Below are 13,656 nucleotides of genomic sequence, written 5' to 3'. Positions count from 1 at the left end.
TATTTATATTTTATATTTTATTAATTAATCCATAATAATAAATAACAAATACTCGAAAACCAATTAATACTTTTAAAATTTTGTATTCAATAAATAATAAATAAGATATAAAAATCAAGAAATTTGAAGCACTCGTGTACAATGACATCCTACTTACCTTCAAATATGTCACATTTCTCAAAAGAAACTTTATTATCCCCCTTGCTCGCCCCCACCACCTGGGAATCTACCAATTTATTCGTTGCCCTCGTTTTTATTTCCTGCAATAAGTTTTTCTACAGATTTTCCTTCTGAGTTTCTCTTTGCATCTACATCATCCACATTGCCAGAAAGAATATAATTCCCAAGTTCACTAAAACTCAAATGGGGCCTCTTTAAAATCCTCCAATCCCCGCTAGAATCTGTCAAGTCTTCACTTTTTGCTTCAAGGGATTTTGGTACAGCAGTTGCTTGTTCATCACCACCATTTTTGGAATGATCTGGTTTATTTTGAGGAAATGGCGGTTTCAATCTTCCTGGGGTAAGATGTTCAAGGAGAATACTATGGCCAAGCTCGCCGATGTAGTTTGGGGCATCTTTGTTCCCCGGACTTTGGTTTATTTAGAATTCGGTGAAGGTGGTGGCTATGGAGCTCGGCTGGTTTATGTAGCAGTCACATACTTTTATATGCTAGATACCATTTCTAATAAATAAATCATGGTTTAAGGATGTCGAAACCTAAATTAGAAATCAAAATACTAACTCTCAATCTCGAATGAGTCAAAATTCCAAATGAGTTGACATCCGATTCGCAGTATTTACATCGCTTTGTGGCTTAGAAGAAAGTTAGGAAAGTGTTTGTGGAAGAAATTTCCTTGTTAGACAGTGACTCTAGGTCACTCACTAGGAATTTATCTTTTGCTGGATAAAAATAAAAGTTGAAAATTTAACTAATCTGGATAGGTAGCAGCTTCATATTATCAAGTTTTAAAAGCATGTTTACTTTTTAAAATACTTTTTAATAAATATATTAAAATAATATATTATTTTATTTTTTAAAAATTATTTTTAATATCAACAAATCAAAATAATCTAAAAACACTAAAAAAAATATTAATTTAAAATAAAAAAATTAAAAATTTTAAAAAATAATTTTAAAATGCAGAAACAATCTGGTAATATGAAAAAACACTTCAAATTATTTATCTTTTTATGTTTCTCAAATTATTATATGTTGATATTAACAATAATTTTTTAAAAATAAAAAATTATTTTAATTAATTTCTAAAAAAAAACATTTTAAAAAATAATTGATACTACATTTCAAACATCATCTTAAGCAGCAAAGATGATAGTGAAAAAACAGTCCACCCTTTATGCATAGCAAATATCGAGTGTGAAATGCCCCTAAAATATCTAATATAAAAACAATTGTAATCAATTTATCGATTTAAAATGCATATGCGAATAGCCAGGTCAATTATAATTGTTATCAATGAGGAACTACATTAAGAAAAAAAATAACTATTTTTTGATTTACTGCGACAAAATGATACATTTAAATAGCATGATATGTATAAGGAAAAGGGGACATTTTTTCTCATTACACCATATGGACTTCTAAAAGAGAGTAAGAAATGATATTTGGGCAAACAGGGTAAAGAATATCTTTAAAGGAAAGAACAAAATTAACCCCACATTAGTTTTCAAAAGGCAGGAAAGACATCGGGAACCAGGTACCTGGTAACCCATGTTACTAATCTTTGTCAAGCCTCGAGCGGGGAAAACCCAGATAACCCGGGCATGATTGAAAGGCACACCGACCGGGTGAACGAAAGAAGCAGGAAAGGATTCTCAAATGTGTAAAACAATTCTTCCAAGTTGTATTTATTTTTTGATTCTGACAATGGACTTGTCTTCTCTTCAGTCCAACAAGTCCTGCCAAAAGAATTCTTCCCACAAAAATTCCTGAATAACAAAGATTGTTGCAGCACGCCTTTAATATCTAACAGATAAGATTTTAAGAAACATCAACATCTTCACAATAGTTGTACCTCTCTAATGTAAAACAAATTCAGTGAAGCTTTAGGTAGGGAGTAGAGGCCGTCTTTCATCCTCTCCTGCATGACGAGTTGTCTGGACAGAGCAAAAACGTGGTTAGTTTGAGAACAGTTAATACTATCTAAATTATGGTAACTACAGATACACACCTCTACATGAGCTGCTGCTGCCAAATCTAGGAACGAATCTTTTGACCTGAACAGTAATAATATATAATGTACTTCATTATTGGAACGGAGAAGATAAACTAAATCAGAAGTATTTTCTCGTAACTCTTTTCCATCCTCATCCAAGAATTAAAAAAAAATCGCATTAGGCAACTGAATCAGGTTCCCTTGAGGCATATCCAATTTAAAGCTGATCACGGGTAATTTTTTCAAATTGCAGGAAGAACTTAAATTATCCAAAGCTATTTCTTACACTTTGGCCACTTGGAGTGTGTGTGTGTGTGTGTGTGTGTGTGTGTGAAAGAGAGAGAGAAAACATACTTGAGTTTCTCAGGAACATCCCTCAGTTCTGTTATTCCATTCTGCTGTTCGTCCTTGACTTTTGCAAGTGGTGAAAAGAACTGGATGACAAATGAAGCCAAAGAAAAGAGGGTACTCAATTTTTTTAAAAAAAAGTTCCACACAATCCAAAAAATTTCCTTTCAATTATCTTTATAAATCACCTGGTGCATCGAGATGAACACAATAGAAATTCCTAACATAAAGTTTATGGTCAAAGTATGACCAAACAACGCAGCAGATGCAATGCCAGTGAAGATTGTTGCGACTGTTGAAGAGTACTTCTTCAGGATTGTATCTGAAAATATCCAAATGACATCACTATCCATGTGTTGCTGATGATATTTTTATGCCATCGCTCAAAGAAGCACATATAGGTAAGATGAAACTCCAAATATGAACTTAAGACACGTAGACATCGAAATCATTTCACGCAAAGTGGCATTAGGGGTGGAAAGAACCTGCATATTTGAAGAAAAAAGAAGACAAAATTCCTTGGGCTGCATTGTTAAATATTAGAAGCATGGTAGCTTTTGAATGTCCTTCCAGGATGTTAAAGCTACTGGGTCCTGAAAACATTGAATATTAAAATGTCAGGGGACACAACCATAAGTTTTGCATAAGCATCCCATGAAACAAAACTACCAAGATCATAGGCAATGGGCATTTGATCATCTCATGAAAATATTATTACTAGAAAATGTTTTGCATTACTTTTGAATATAATAACAATTCAATCAAAGATTCTTAGAGGAGTGTAGGAGCCAACTGTAGATGCCATAATATGAGGATTTTATCGATCATTCCAATACCCTATTAACAGTAAAGGAAATTTTAATCTTCACAGCAGTTCTTATGTTCCAAATATTCACAACTGAAAAATCCACCATAAAAACTTCTCATCAATGTCACAAGTAAAACTAGATAAAGGAGTAAAAAAAGCTGTCCAAAATAAATCAATAAAACGCAAACCCATTAATGGCATAACCTGCAAACACCTGATATTAGAACTCAAGCATTGCTCTCAATGTAATCATAACTTCCTTGTAAAATTAAATTTAAGCAATAGATTTCTTCCATACCTTTGACCACGACAGTTCCCAGTATTGCTAAAAAGTTGAATATAGCACCATATCCATATAAAAATACATTCTGGAAGCAAAAGAATTGGAGTCAATGTTAGGATAACTTATTGAGATTTAATTCTTTCAAAATCCAAATATCAATTTTGAAGTTCACAATGCAGCTTCAACTCAGGGCAGAAGCAGATTGACCCAATCGTTAAATAATGGAGTCATGCACTACCAACTCAAAGTCCTTCAGAAGTCAAGAGCATGTGCTTGACACCTGCTAGGGAGGTCCTCCCTAGATTAAAGGTAACAAATACTATACTTCATATTGGAATCTATATAAACAATCATAATCACCATTTGATGGTCATCACAAGTGAAACCGTAAATAACATGACACTCTCAAACTGTTTTAATGCTCAACATAAAAAACCAAATTCCTCAACCATGACATATCACCTGTAGGTATATGCTTGTGTCATATTGGCTCTTCATAGCATATTCATTAAATACAGAGGCCATAGATGGAACAGTCACCTGTAAAATTCCAAAAATCAGCCTCCAACATGAAAAAAAAAAGAAGAGGAACATTACAAGATTTTACATACAGATAGTCACTTTTAACAGAATCTGCTTTCATAACCAGCACTTCATGCCATTGAACAAAAAGTAATTACTATCCTCAGCATTATGATACTTGAATTCACTTACAAAGACCAATGTGTAGATGTATGCACCCGTTGCAACTGGAAGGCCCATAGCGCTAGTACCTTCAGGTAAAGAGCGCAACTGATTTACACTTATTCCGATGAGCAACAAAGCAAGAGCTTCCCACTGTAAAGAGACCCACAAGTCAGTCCTACATTCCCAAGAAAATGACATGGAAAAGCGGTCATAAGTGAACCTAAAACATGGAATAACCTGAATTATGGAAAACCGACGTCTCATTATGAATTTCAGTAAAACAGCAATTACCAAAACCTGCAAGTTCACAGAAAGAAACAAAATTTAATCTAAGTAGAAGTTTATGATCTAAAACATAAATGTGAGCTTGTATTCCCTTCTAAAAATAACATGAGCATTTCTATATAAAAATTCTCGTAAAGAGAGAAGCAGTATCCCAGTTCAGCATATCTAGGCATAATTTATCCACAAATGAAGTTCTTATTACACCTCATCCAAGCCCTAGGTGAAAAGAATCAAATATGATTAATTTCATTAATTTTAGCATCCAAGTAAAACTATTTCTGTGAGATGAAAATCCTTTGTTTCGGTTTACTAATTTATCAATGAGTTCTACTTCAGTTTTCGAAGATGTTTTCGTAGAGCATGCTGTTTCAGTGGAAAGTGAGTGTCCAATACTGAGAGTACAGGACCAGAAACTGCTCACAGTCATTTAAAAGCCACTATATATATTAGGAAACTTAAAATTTTCATCTGGCACTCCGAACCAAAAGTTGATTTGTCAGTTAAATGTTGAACAGCTTTGAAGCATTTTATCTGTAGTTTGTGATTCTTCTTCACCTATATTTAAATTCAAGATCCTTATTGGATAGTAGAAACTGAAAAAATGTTACAAGTCCACCAAAGCTGGAAGCATTCGTGTTTATCAGGAGAAGATCATGAAGCTAACAACCAATATAACTTAGCTTCTAATAATCAGAAATATGCATCACAGAATACCTTCAAATTGCTCAGCATCTTCACAGTTGCAGGATTGAAATATAACTGCAAAACAAAGAATAAATTACAAGTTAAGGGGTGTATGAGAACACAAAATAATGCTTCATTCTACGTCTGAATAGATCTTAAATAAAAAAAAAAAAGTGATATCATTTCCACTCTTATTTTAGCAAAGTTTCTGAGTAATCTTGTGTGTAAGCCCCACTGTTCACAGCTTCCTGGATTTATAGTTTCTGATGCCCCTCAAGGCATCAAAATAGAAGCAAATGCATTGATTTTCGTAACTGAACACAAAAGTTTAGACTTTGCATTATTCTGGTGGGACAAATTCTTCTCTCAACTTAACCAAATTGAAAATTCTGGATCTTCTTTATCATTTTGACAGTTTACTTGCGTTCATTCCCTAGAGTAAGCAACTAGGACAATTAGCCTTTCACAAAGAAGAGCAAGCCAATGCGGGCACAACATTCTTTGGTCCTTTTTGGTAATACTGTTTCCACAGAATCCATCATATTTGATAATTATGTGTCATAGGATCCAACTAACAATTGTGTTTGGTTGACAGCCCAGGAATCCAAACCCTACACATAATATCCTAGAGTCTTTGTGTTCTTTATGAGGTCGCATATGATGCAAATACACAGCATGCATTGAGAAAATATACAAGGTAGGGTCTGCCAGACCCAGCCACAACCCAAATGCACATCATGTTTTCTTAAGGCCCTCCCAGTCCAATCAGCAACTTGTTTATCTCACCCATATATTTACCATGGTCAGGGAAGGCTGGGATAAGTTGCCCATTTACCTCCTCAATCATCATTCCTATAAGCAATTGCATCTCAGTAGTGGCCCACATGCATGGTATTGAGCTATTGACACAAATATGGTAGTAAATTGAAATACAGTAGAGTACAAAATGTGGGCAGAATAGATAGGAAGAGATTACAAAAGAATTATACCTGCATGATGAATTTCAGATAGTTATTGATAGCATAAAGAAGAGCTGGAACTGCAAGAAGAACATTATTACGAGCTGCCTGTAAAAAAGATCATGAATGGCCAGATTTAAGGCTGTCAAACATAACATTGAAAATCTTTTGTTTAAATGTGCAACCCTTCTGAGAAAAAGATGATACCTGTACAAATGTGGAGATTGATAGAAGGGGCTTCTCTCCAACTTTCTGATGCCTCGCCTGCATAATTAACCAAAACTTTACATCATCAGCAAGAAAATGAATACACATAAGAGGCATAACAAGAATCTTTTGTTCAAGAGTCTTTCTAGTTTTCATGAAAACACTAACATTTAATGAAATGCTATAAGCAAACACAAAAACAAATCGGGATAAAAATTAAAACATGAAAAATAACTATAGAGTATAAATCATCGAAGTCAAGATCTCTCCTTATTTCCAAGCTCCATTCCACTTATGGAGATTGATTTACATATCAATACTCAGTTGGAGATCAAATATAACATGTATTAGGCATGACAATTGGAGAAAATCCAATTCTTTGGCAATGTCAGGTATATATAGTGACTATCTCAGCATTCCAACCTAAACACTTTGAAGCCACGAGCATAAAACTATAACTACTGCACTATGCAATGTCCATTGCTTTACATTAGGCCATGGTAGGATGACAAATAAAAAAAATGGAATCAGGCATACACTTAAATGACTAGAAAAGAACGTAAAATGTACCTGGAACAAAAGCATGACAATTGCAAACAGAACCTTCGCAGCCTCTATCAAGAAGTTAACGCTAAGCGGGCTAAAATTGAACTTCCCATCCACCTTGGACATATAAACCAAAATTGGCTGGCAATAAAAGCAAATCAAACATGTTAAGAAATCAAAGAAACAAGAAGACAAAAACATGTCAAGGAATCAGAGAAACAAGAAGACAGTTGAGGCAAAAATCAAATTAGTTATTATTGCACACCTAAACAAAACAATACCACAACAGATATTTGAATGAACTATATCAACAACGAAGTCACTGATATTCACTTAGTCAATCAGCAAAGCACAATTCTAAATGTAAACATAGAAAAGTAGCAAACAGATCTATAAGATAGCTTACCCATCCCAATTTCCAACAAACTATATTCAAATGAACTCATATTAGAAGAGAGAGAGAGAGATCATGAAGGCAACTAATCACCTGTAAACCAACTAGGACACAATCGCCAACAACCAAAAGCACATTAAGGGCACGCTGCTTTGATGAAACCCTGATCTTATGCCGGTCATAAGCCTTCGAATATGTTCTAGAATTTGGAGAAACCAATTTCGAATGGCACACACTGCATTCTAACGTGCCGTTCTTCATTGGCTTCCTCCTCGCTGCTCACACTTCCACACCTCACAAAATTAAATCTACACAGAAAAAAAAAGGTTAAAAAAAGTTAATAACCCACAAGGAACACTCATTAATTATTACTATCAATTGCTAATTAAACATTTAACACTTGATTGTTGAAGTTACGGATTTAAAGCATATATTAACAACTAAGGAAATTAAAATTCTCTGTTCCATTAAGAAATTAACCAAATTTATTAACATAAACATAATTCACAGTTAATAGCTAATCTTTGTTCAAATCATGCGCAAATTTCAACTCTTGAAACCTAATTTACTTGAAATTGTTAAAAATAATACATGGATTTATAGCTAAAATTCTCCCTGATCCAATAAATCATAAGAAAGCAACTAAATTTATTAAGATAAACAGAATCCAAACCAGATCCAAACAGTACATTAAGAATCATCAGATCCTGCACTTTCAAAGTCCAAAACTAACACTTCGTTATCTAAACAAAGAAAACAACAAAAAAATACTTTGATCTCACCTGAATCACAATCTCAACAATTCATCTGCTAATAGTACCCTCGGCCGCCGGTGAAATCTCCGATCAGATCCACAGCTCCTCCAAAATTGAATCCAATTCTCTCGCCAGGGGAGATTCGAATTGAATTCGGCAGACAAAAATGAGAAATGGAATTCTCTCTTAAAAGAAACTCGAAACGGTTAGAGCATTAAAAGAGCTGGTGCTTAAATAAAAGCAACGGAAATCAATACGTTAATCTCACCTAAATCAATCTCTTAAAAACTCATTCACCGACGGTGAAATCTCCGGTCAGATCCACTGCTACGCGGAAATCCAATTTAATTCTCTCGGCCCTCTAGAAAGAAAGTTACGGAGAATTATTATTATTATGAGAGAGGGAGGTGCGATTCAGAAGAATATGCATGCACTTTATTATTATTGCTTCGGATTTACAACAAAACACACGGTGTTTGGTGTGTTTGGGTTTTGGTTAATGGAAAATGACTTCAATGAAAGGTGACAGACCAATCACGTGTCAGATTTGCGTGTGAAGAAGTGAAGTCAAAGTAAATGAATGCTGCTTTATGGTGGTGTGTTTGGCCAATTATATTCGAGTGTTGGATTGGTGATGGAAGTGTTGGGGTGGTGGTATGTGACTTTAGCACAACCAATATTCATTCTTATATAATATGGGATTCACTAATTCTTATATGATTATTTTTTACTGTAGAAAGCATTATCATATCAGTTTAATTATTATGATATCAATTTATGTATTAATAAAAATTAATTTTATGCTTTTTTTTATTTCATGATATTTACAACTCATCTTATCAATGTACCTATCATTTGACATTAAATTATAAATATATTATGCTTTTCTTTATTTCATGATATTTACAAATCACATATAGAATGTTTTTTGTATTTATGGAGATTTTGTTTTAAATTTTAGTAACTATATAAACTAGTATCTAATAAAAATAGTAATTATAAGATATACCTAAATTATGAATATATAAAAGCACCATTGGAGTGGAACTGTTTTAAAAAGCCATCAGAGAGAATATTCAAAATTTATAATGGTTGATGAATTAAATAATCTTTAAATTAATATTGATATATTTTATTCAATTTTTTATAAGGTAAGAAAGTTAATATTGAAATTAAATAATCTTTAAATTAATATTGAAATTATTTTCAAATTAAATAATCTTTAAATTAATATTGAAATTATTTTCAAATAAATCTTATTTAACAAGAATAAATTATAAATTAATCCCTATATTCTTACAACGTTAATTAAATAGTCCCTCTAGCTTCAAAAATATTTAATTAATCTTTATAATTTTAAATCTATTTGGAACATGATTACTTTCACCTATTTCATAATATTTTTTCTTTTATTTTCATAAATAAAAAATAGATAATATGGAAACAGGGATAAAGAAACAAGATATTTTAAAAACAAAGAAATATTAAATTAAGCATGATCTACATTAATCAAATGATTAATTGATTAATTTTTAAATTACAAGAACTATATATTTCATTTTATAAAACTAAAAACATTAAATTTTAATTTTCTGATTTAACGATGATATTTATTTAATACAACAAAAGAAATAAAATTAAAATCCCAAACCCAATTCATGTCATATTACAGTTACAATTACATTAAAAAAAAAAAACTAAAAGTGGTGGTGATTTTCTTTTAGATCCGCTTCGCTATACCAATGTAATTTGATTTTTTTAGTTTTTGCAGTCTTTTTTTTTTATTTTAGCCATCAGTTGTTTTTTTAATTTTATCCTTACTTGTTATTTCATATTCAAGCAAGATAAATTATTTTAATTTGCTTTGTATGAGGTTTTTGAGGTGTCAAAAAAATATTTTGATATTTGGTTAATACTCAATTTTACAAAACATATTTGATTTTGTTGCTTTAAAAAACAATTTAAAATTGCAAGGACCTAATTTGATATTTGAGCTAAAATAAAGTTTTTCTTTTCTTGTTTCACTGTTCAAATCACGCCTTCTTTTACATTTTTTTTGCCTTCAAAATTGTTTTAATTTTTATTTTGGTCCTTTTAGTTTTTACAATTTTCATTTTGGTCCAAAAGTTTATTTTATTTTATTTTTTAGTCTTTGAAGTTTATAGATGAGAGAGTGTGTTATAGAAAAATAACAAATGAGAAAGAAAATTGATGATTGGTCAAATTTCAAGATGTTAATAGTTTTATTTGATAAAAAGAGTTTCATTCAAGTGTTTTTTGCTTTTAAACTTCCTATAAAAAAGGTTGACAAGGAAATTTTTCTCATCTTGATTTTGTATTGTTGGGCTAATTTAGGAGTGTTTTGAGTTGATATATTATTTTTTTAGGTTATAAAGTTATTTATTAGATGTTTTTATATTAAAATAGGTTAAAAATAATTTTTTTAATAAAAAAACACCTAGTTAAATTTTTCTCTGGTGGTTGAAAACTAAACATTCAATGATGCATCGCTTAGTTTTTTTAAGGAGGTCATCACCCTTTGAGTCAAGCAAAGAAAAAGGAAAAGGCTAAGTGCGTGGAACTAGCCTTGCAGACCCTCGCATGTAAACTTTTTATTTTATAGGACACACATATTAGCCTATGTAGTTTTAGGTGCTTAGTGGTCTTAAAATTTCCTCCTCTTTAATTTAAATTTCAATTCAATAAAATGAATTAATTAAAATTATATTTTGAATATTATTTTATTAAATATCTTTCAAGCCTTACTTCATTTTATTTATATAAAATTATAACATTCTTTTTATAATATTTATAAATGCTATTTTTATACAACCCTTTATGAGTTTTTTTCTTTAAATTTTATTTGGTCACTTTCTTGTGAATGTCTATTCTTGATAAAATAACTCAAACAAACTAGTTTATAACTCAAATCACATTTTTCGCGAGTTAGACTAAGTTTAATCAAGTCGATCTAGAATATTGTCATCTTAATATTAAAAAAAAAGTTAAACAACATCATCTTTTTTCTTCCATATAAATTAAAATTCATTCAAATAAGTTAGTTAAAAATATATTTGGAATGTAATTTAAGAAAATACATTTTTTTCGAATTAGATTATGACGTTGTTTTTATAATATTAACAAATGATCTTTCTATATAACCTTCAATGATTTATTTATTTATTTTTATCTTTAATTTTTTTTTAAGTGAATGTCTATTTTTAATGTCTCATAATTAAATGAAAGATATGTTATGAGAAAAATTATTCATTAAACTCAAGTAAGTCAATGACTCCGGTCAATAGTTTCATGAGTTAACTACGTTGACTTGTTTTGATCTAAAATGTAGTCCTTTTAATAATTTTTTTTAAATAAAGTGAAATAAAGTCGTCTTGGAGTTTTTTTTTTCAAGTCAAATCATATCTTGAAATTTTTTAATTGAAACTCATTTAAATAAGTTCATTTAAAGTGTATTTGGGATATTATTTAATAAACTATAGTCCAATTTTTACTTTGTTTTTAAGATAATAACATATTTTTGTAATATTAACAAGTGCTCTTTTTATATGGCTCTTCATGATGTTTTTCCTTAAATTTTATTCAATTGATTTTCTTTGCATGTCTATTTTTATTATCATATAATTAAATAAAAATTTTGATTTTAAAAAATAAAGTTATTAAACTTAACCAGATGCATAACCTATATTATGGGGTTAACTCGAGTTGATAAAAAATATTGTCGTCTGAATTATTTTTTAACTTAAATGAAGGTGGCTTGAAATTTTTTTAAGTCAAATCAACTTTTGAATGAGATAACCGAGTTATAGTTGGACCCACTAGGTCAAACAGAATACATTAGAGCAACTCTAACATGATTCAACTTAAAACCCATGCCATGCAATGAGAAAAGTCATAAGGTCAAGTCAAATTAATAATAAAAAAGTATGCTAGTAAGTTGTTTTTTCTGATTGGATTTAATTTTTACTTTTTATAAAAACAAATTGACATATAATTTAATAAAAAATTAAATAGCACAACACAACATGAGATCGTGTTTTTGTTTTAATCTTCATCTATTTTTCAATTTCTTGGTTTATTGTTTTTTTATGATCATAAACAACTCTTTTTAGTATTTACTAGTCTATTGGTTCGCGCTTTGCCACGAGTTGGACCAAGTTTTTTAAAGTGAAAAAGAACACTAAGAGCATGAGGAATTTTTTGACAATGCTATTAAACTTGGGCAAACATGTAAATTTTGAAATCCCTTGACCTGACTTCTTGTCTAGCCCGAGTTTCCAATTAAACCATATAAGAGCCAAACTGATATGAATTGATTGATTTAATGGGTTTAAAGAAAACTCAGATGATTGGTAAAAGCATGGATCAACTTATAAAAAAATCAAGAATATTTTTTTAAAAGTATCAAGACAGTAGCATATTGGATGACCCCGGTCACATGCGACTCAATTCGTGAACTTAGTCGGGTTTAATAATTTTTTTAAAAATAATTTTAACTTAATTATGTGATAAAAATTAAATGCTTGCAATTTCAAATATCAATCCTAAAATGGATATTTGTTCAAGATCATGATAACCCTAAACAAAGCATGAAAACCATTCACAAAGTCTATTTCCTAACCAATTCAATATCAATGGATGAAATAAAAAAAAATAAAACAGTTTTTTTAATTATTATCAACAATAAGTAAAAGATCAAATTGCCTCTAAGATGATGATTAAGCCCTTGAAGTCAAGCTTTAAAAGTGAGTGATTTTTTTTTTTAAAAAAAATCTTAGACTCAAGTTAAGCATTGTTTTTAATTTATAGGCATTATGTCAACTTAAATTTGCAAAACAATAATAAAAAAGATAGCAATAACCTCAACAATTGTAAAATGGCTATTTCACAACAATTAAAGAATGATGAGTATGAAAGCCATTGTAGAAAAAATCAGTAAACTTACTCCTTCAACCTGTACTAATTGATCTATGTGATTCTAAACCTAAGTTAATATTCCAAATTTGCAATACTTGGAATTGAAGATTCAGGTTTAATTAAGAATTTTAATTGTTAACCAATTTAAATGATAAATTAGAAAAACAAATTTTAAATTAAAAAACTAACCAAAGCAAAACAAAAAAAAGAAGAAGAAAAGAATGAGCATCAAATATGGAAGGAGAGAAAAATGAAGGGGTGAAATTGAAAAAGAAAAAAAATTAAAAAATTATTTTAAATAAAAGATTAAAATAATGAAGACCAAATTTGATTTACAAAAAAATTAAAGAAAGATGCAATTGAAAACAAAATAAAATTTGTGAAATGAATTAAAATAAAACAAATAGAAATAAAAAAATAAAGGACAAAATCAAAAGAAAAATAAAATAAAAAGGGTTGATATGAAAATATGGAGGGCCAAACATGAATCTCTAAAAGGAAAGAAAAAAGAAAAGGCTATTGGCAACGCATCAGAGATCCGACGACTACACGCGTCGCATAAGAAAAGAGAAGAGGCCAAGATGAATTGAA

The 13,656-nt window shown here is 30.3% G+C and overlaps 1 protein-coding gene across 1 annotated transcript; it reads right to left on the bottom strand.

The window, feature by feature from the left end:
- Positions 1-1,487: 1,487 nt before the first annotated feature.
- LOC133671484 (CMP-sialic acid transporter 3-like) lies at positions 1,488-8,682 on the bottom strand. Its single transcript, XM_062092250.1, has 17 exons — positions 8,399-8,682; positions 8,158-8,315; positions 7,469-7,683; positions 7,006-7,122; positions 6,436-6,492; positions 6,259-6,336; positions 5,300-5,344; positions 4,538-4,597; positions 4,328-4,450; positions 4,076-4,153; positions 3,629-3,698; positions 3,008-3,115; positions 2,711-2,844; positions 2,529-2,608; positions 2,190-2,235; positions 2,034-2,115; positions 1,488-1,947 (listed from the first exon to the last, which is right to left on the bottom strand). The coding sequence occupies exons 3-16, from the start codon at positions 7,634-7,636 to the stop codon at positions 2,065-2,067; spliced, it is 1,215 nt and encodes a 404-aa protein (XP_061948234.1). The 5' UTR covers positions 7,637-7,683; positions 8,158-8,315; positions 8,399-8,682; the 3' UTR covers positions 1,488-1,947; positions 2,034-2,064.
- Positions 8,683-13,656: the final 4,974 nt, after the last annotated feature.

This window comes from Populus nigra, chromosome 13 (assembly GCF_951802175.1).
Source record: "Populus nigra chromosome 13, ddPopNigr1.1, whole genome shotgun sequence".
In the NCBI taxonomy this organism is placed as follows: Eukaryota; Viridiplantae; Streptophyta; class Magnoliopsida; order Malpighiales; family Salicaceae; genus Populus; species Populus nigra.
Note: the sequence above shows the minus strand (reverse complement) of the source record. Positions and strands in the feature narration are given on the sequence as shown.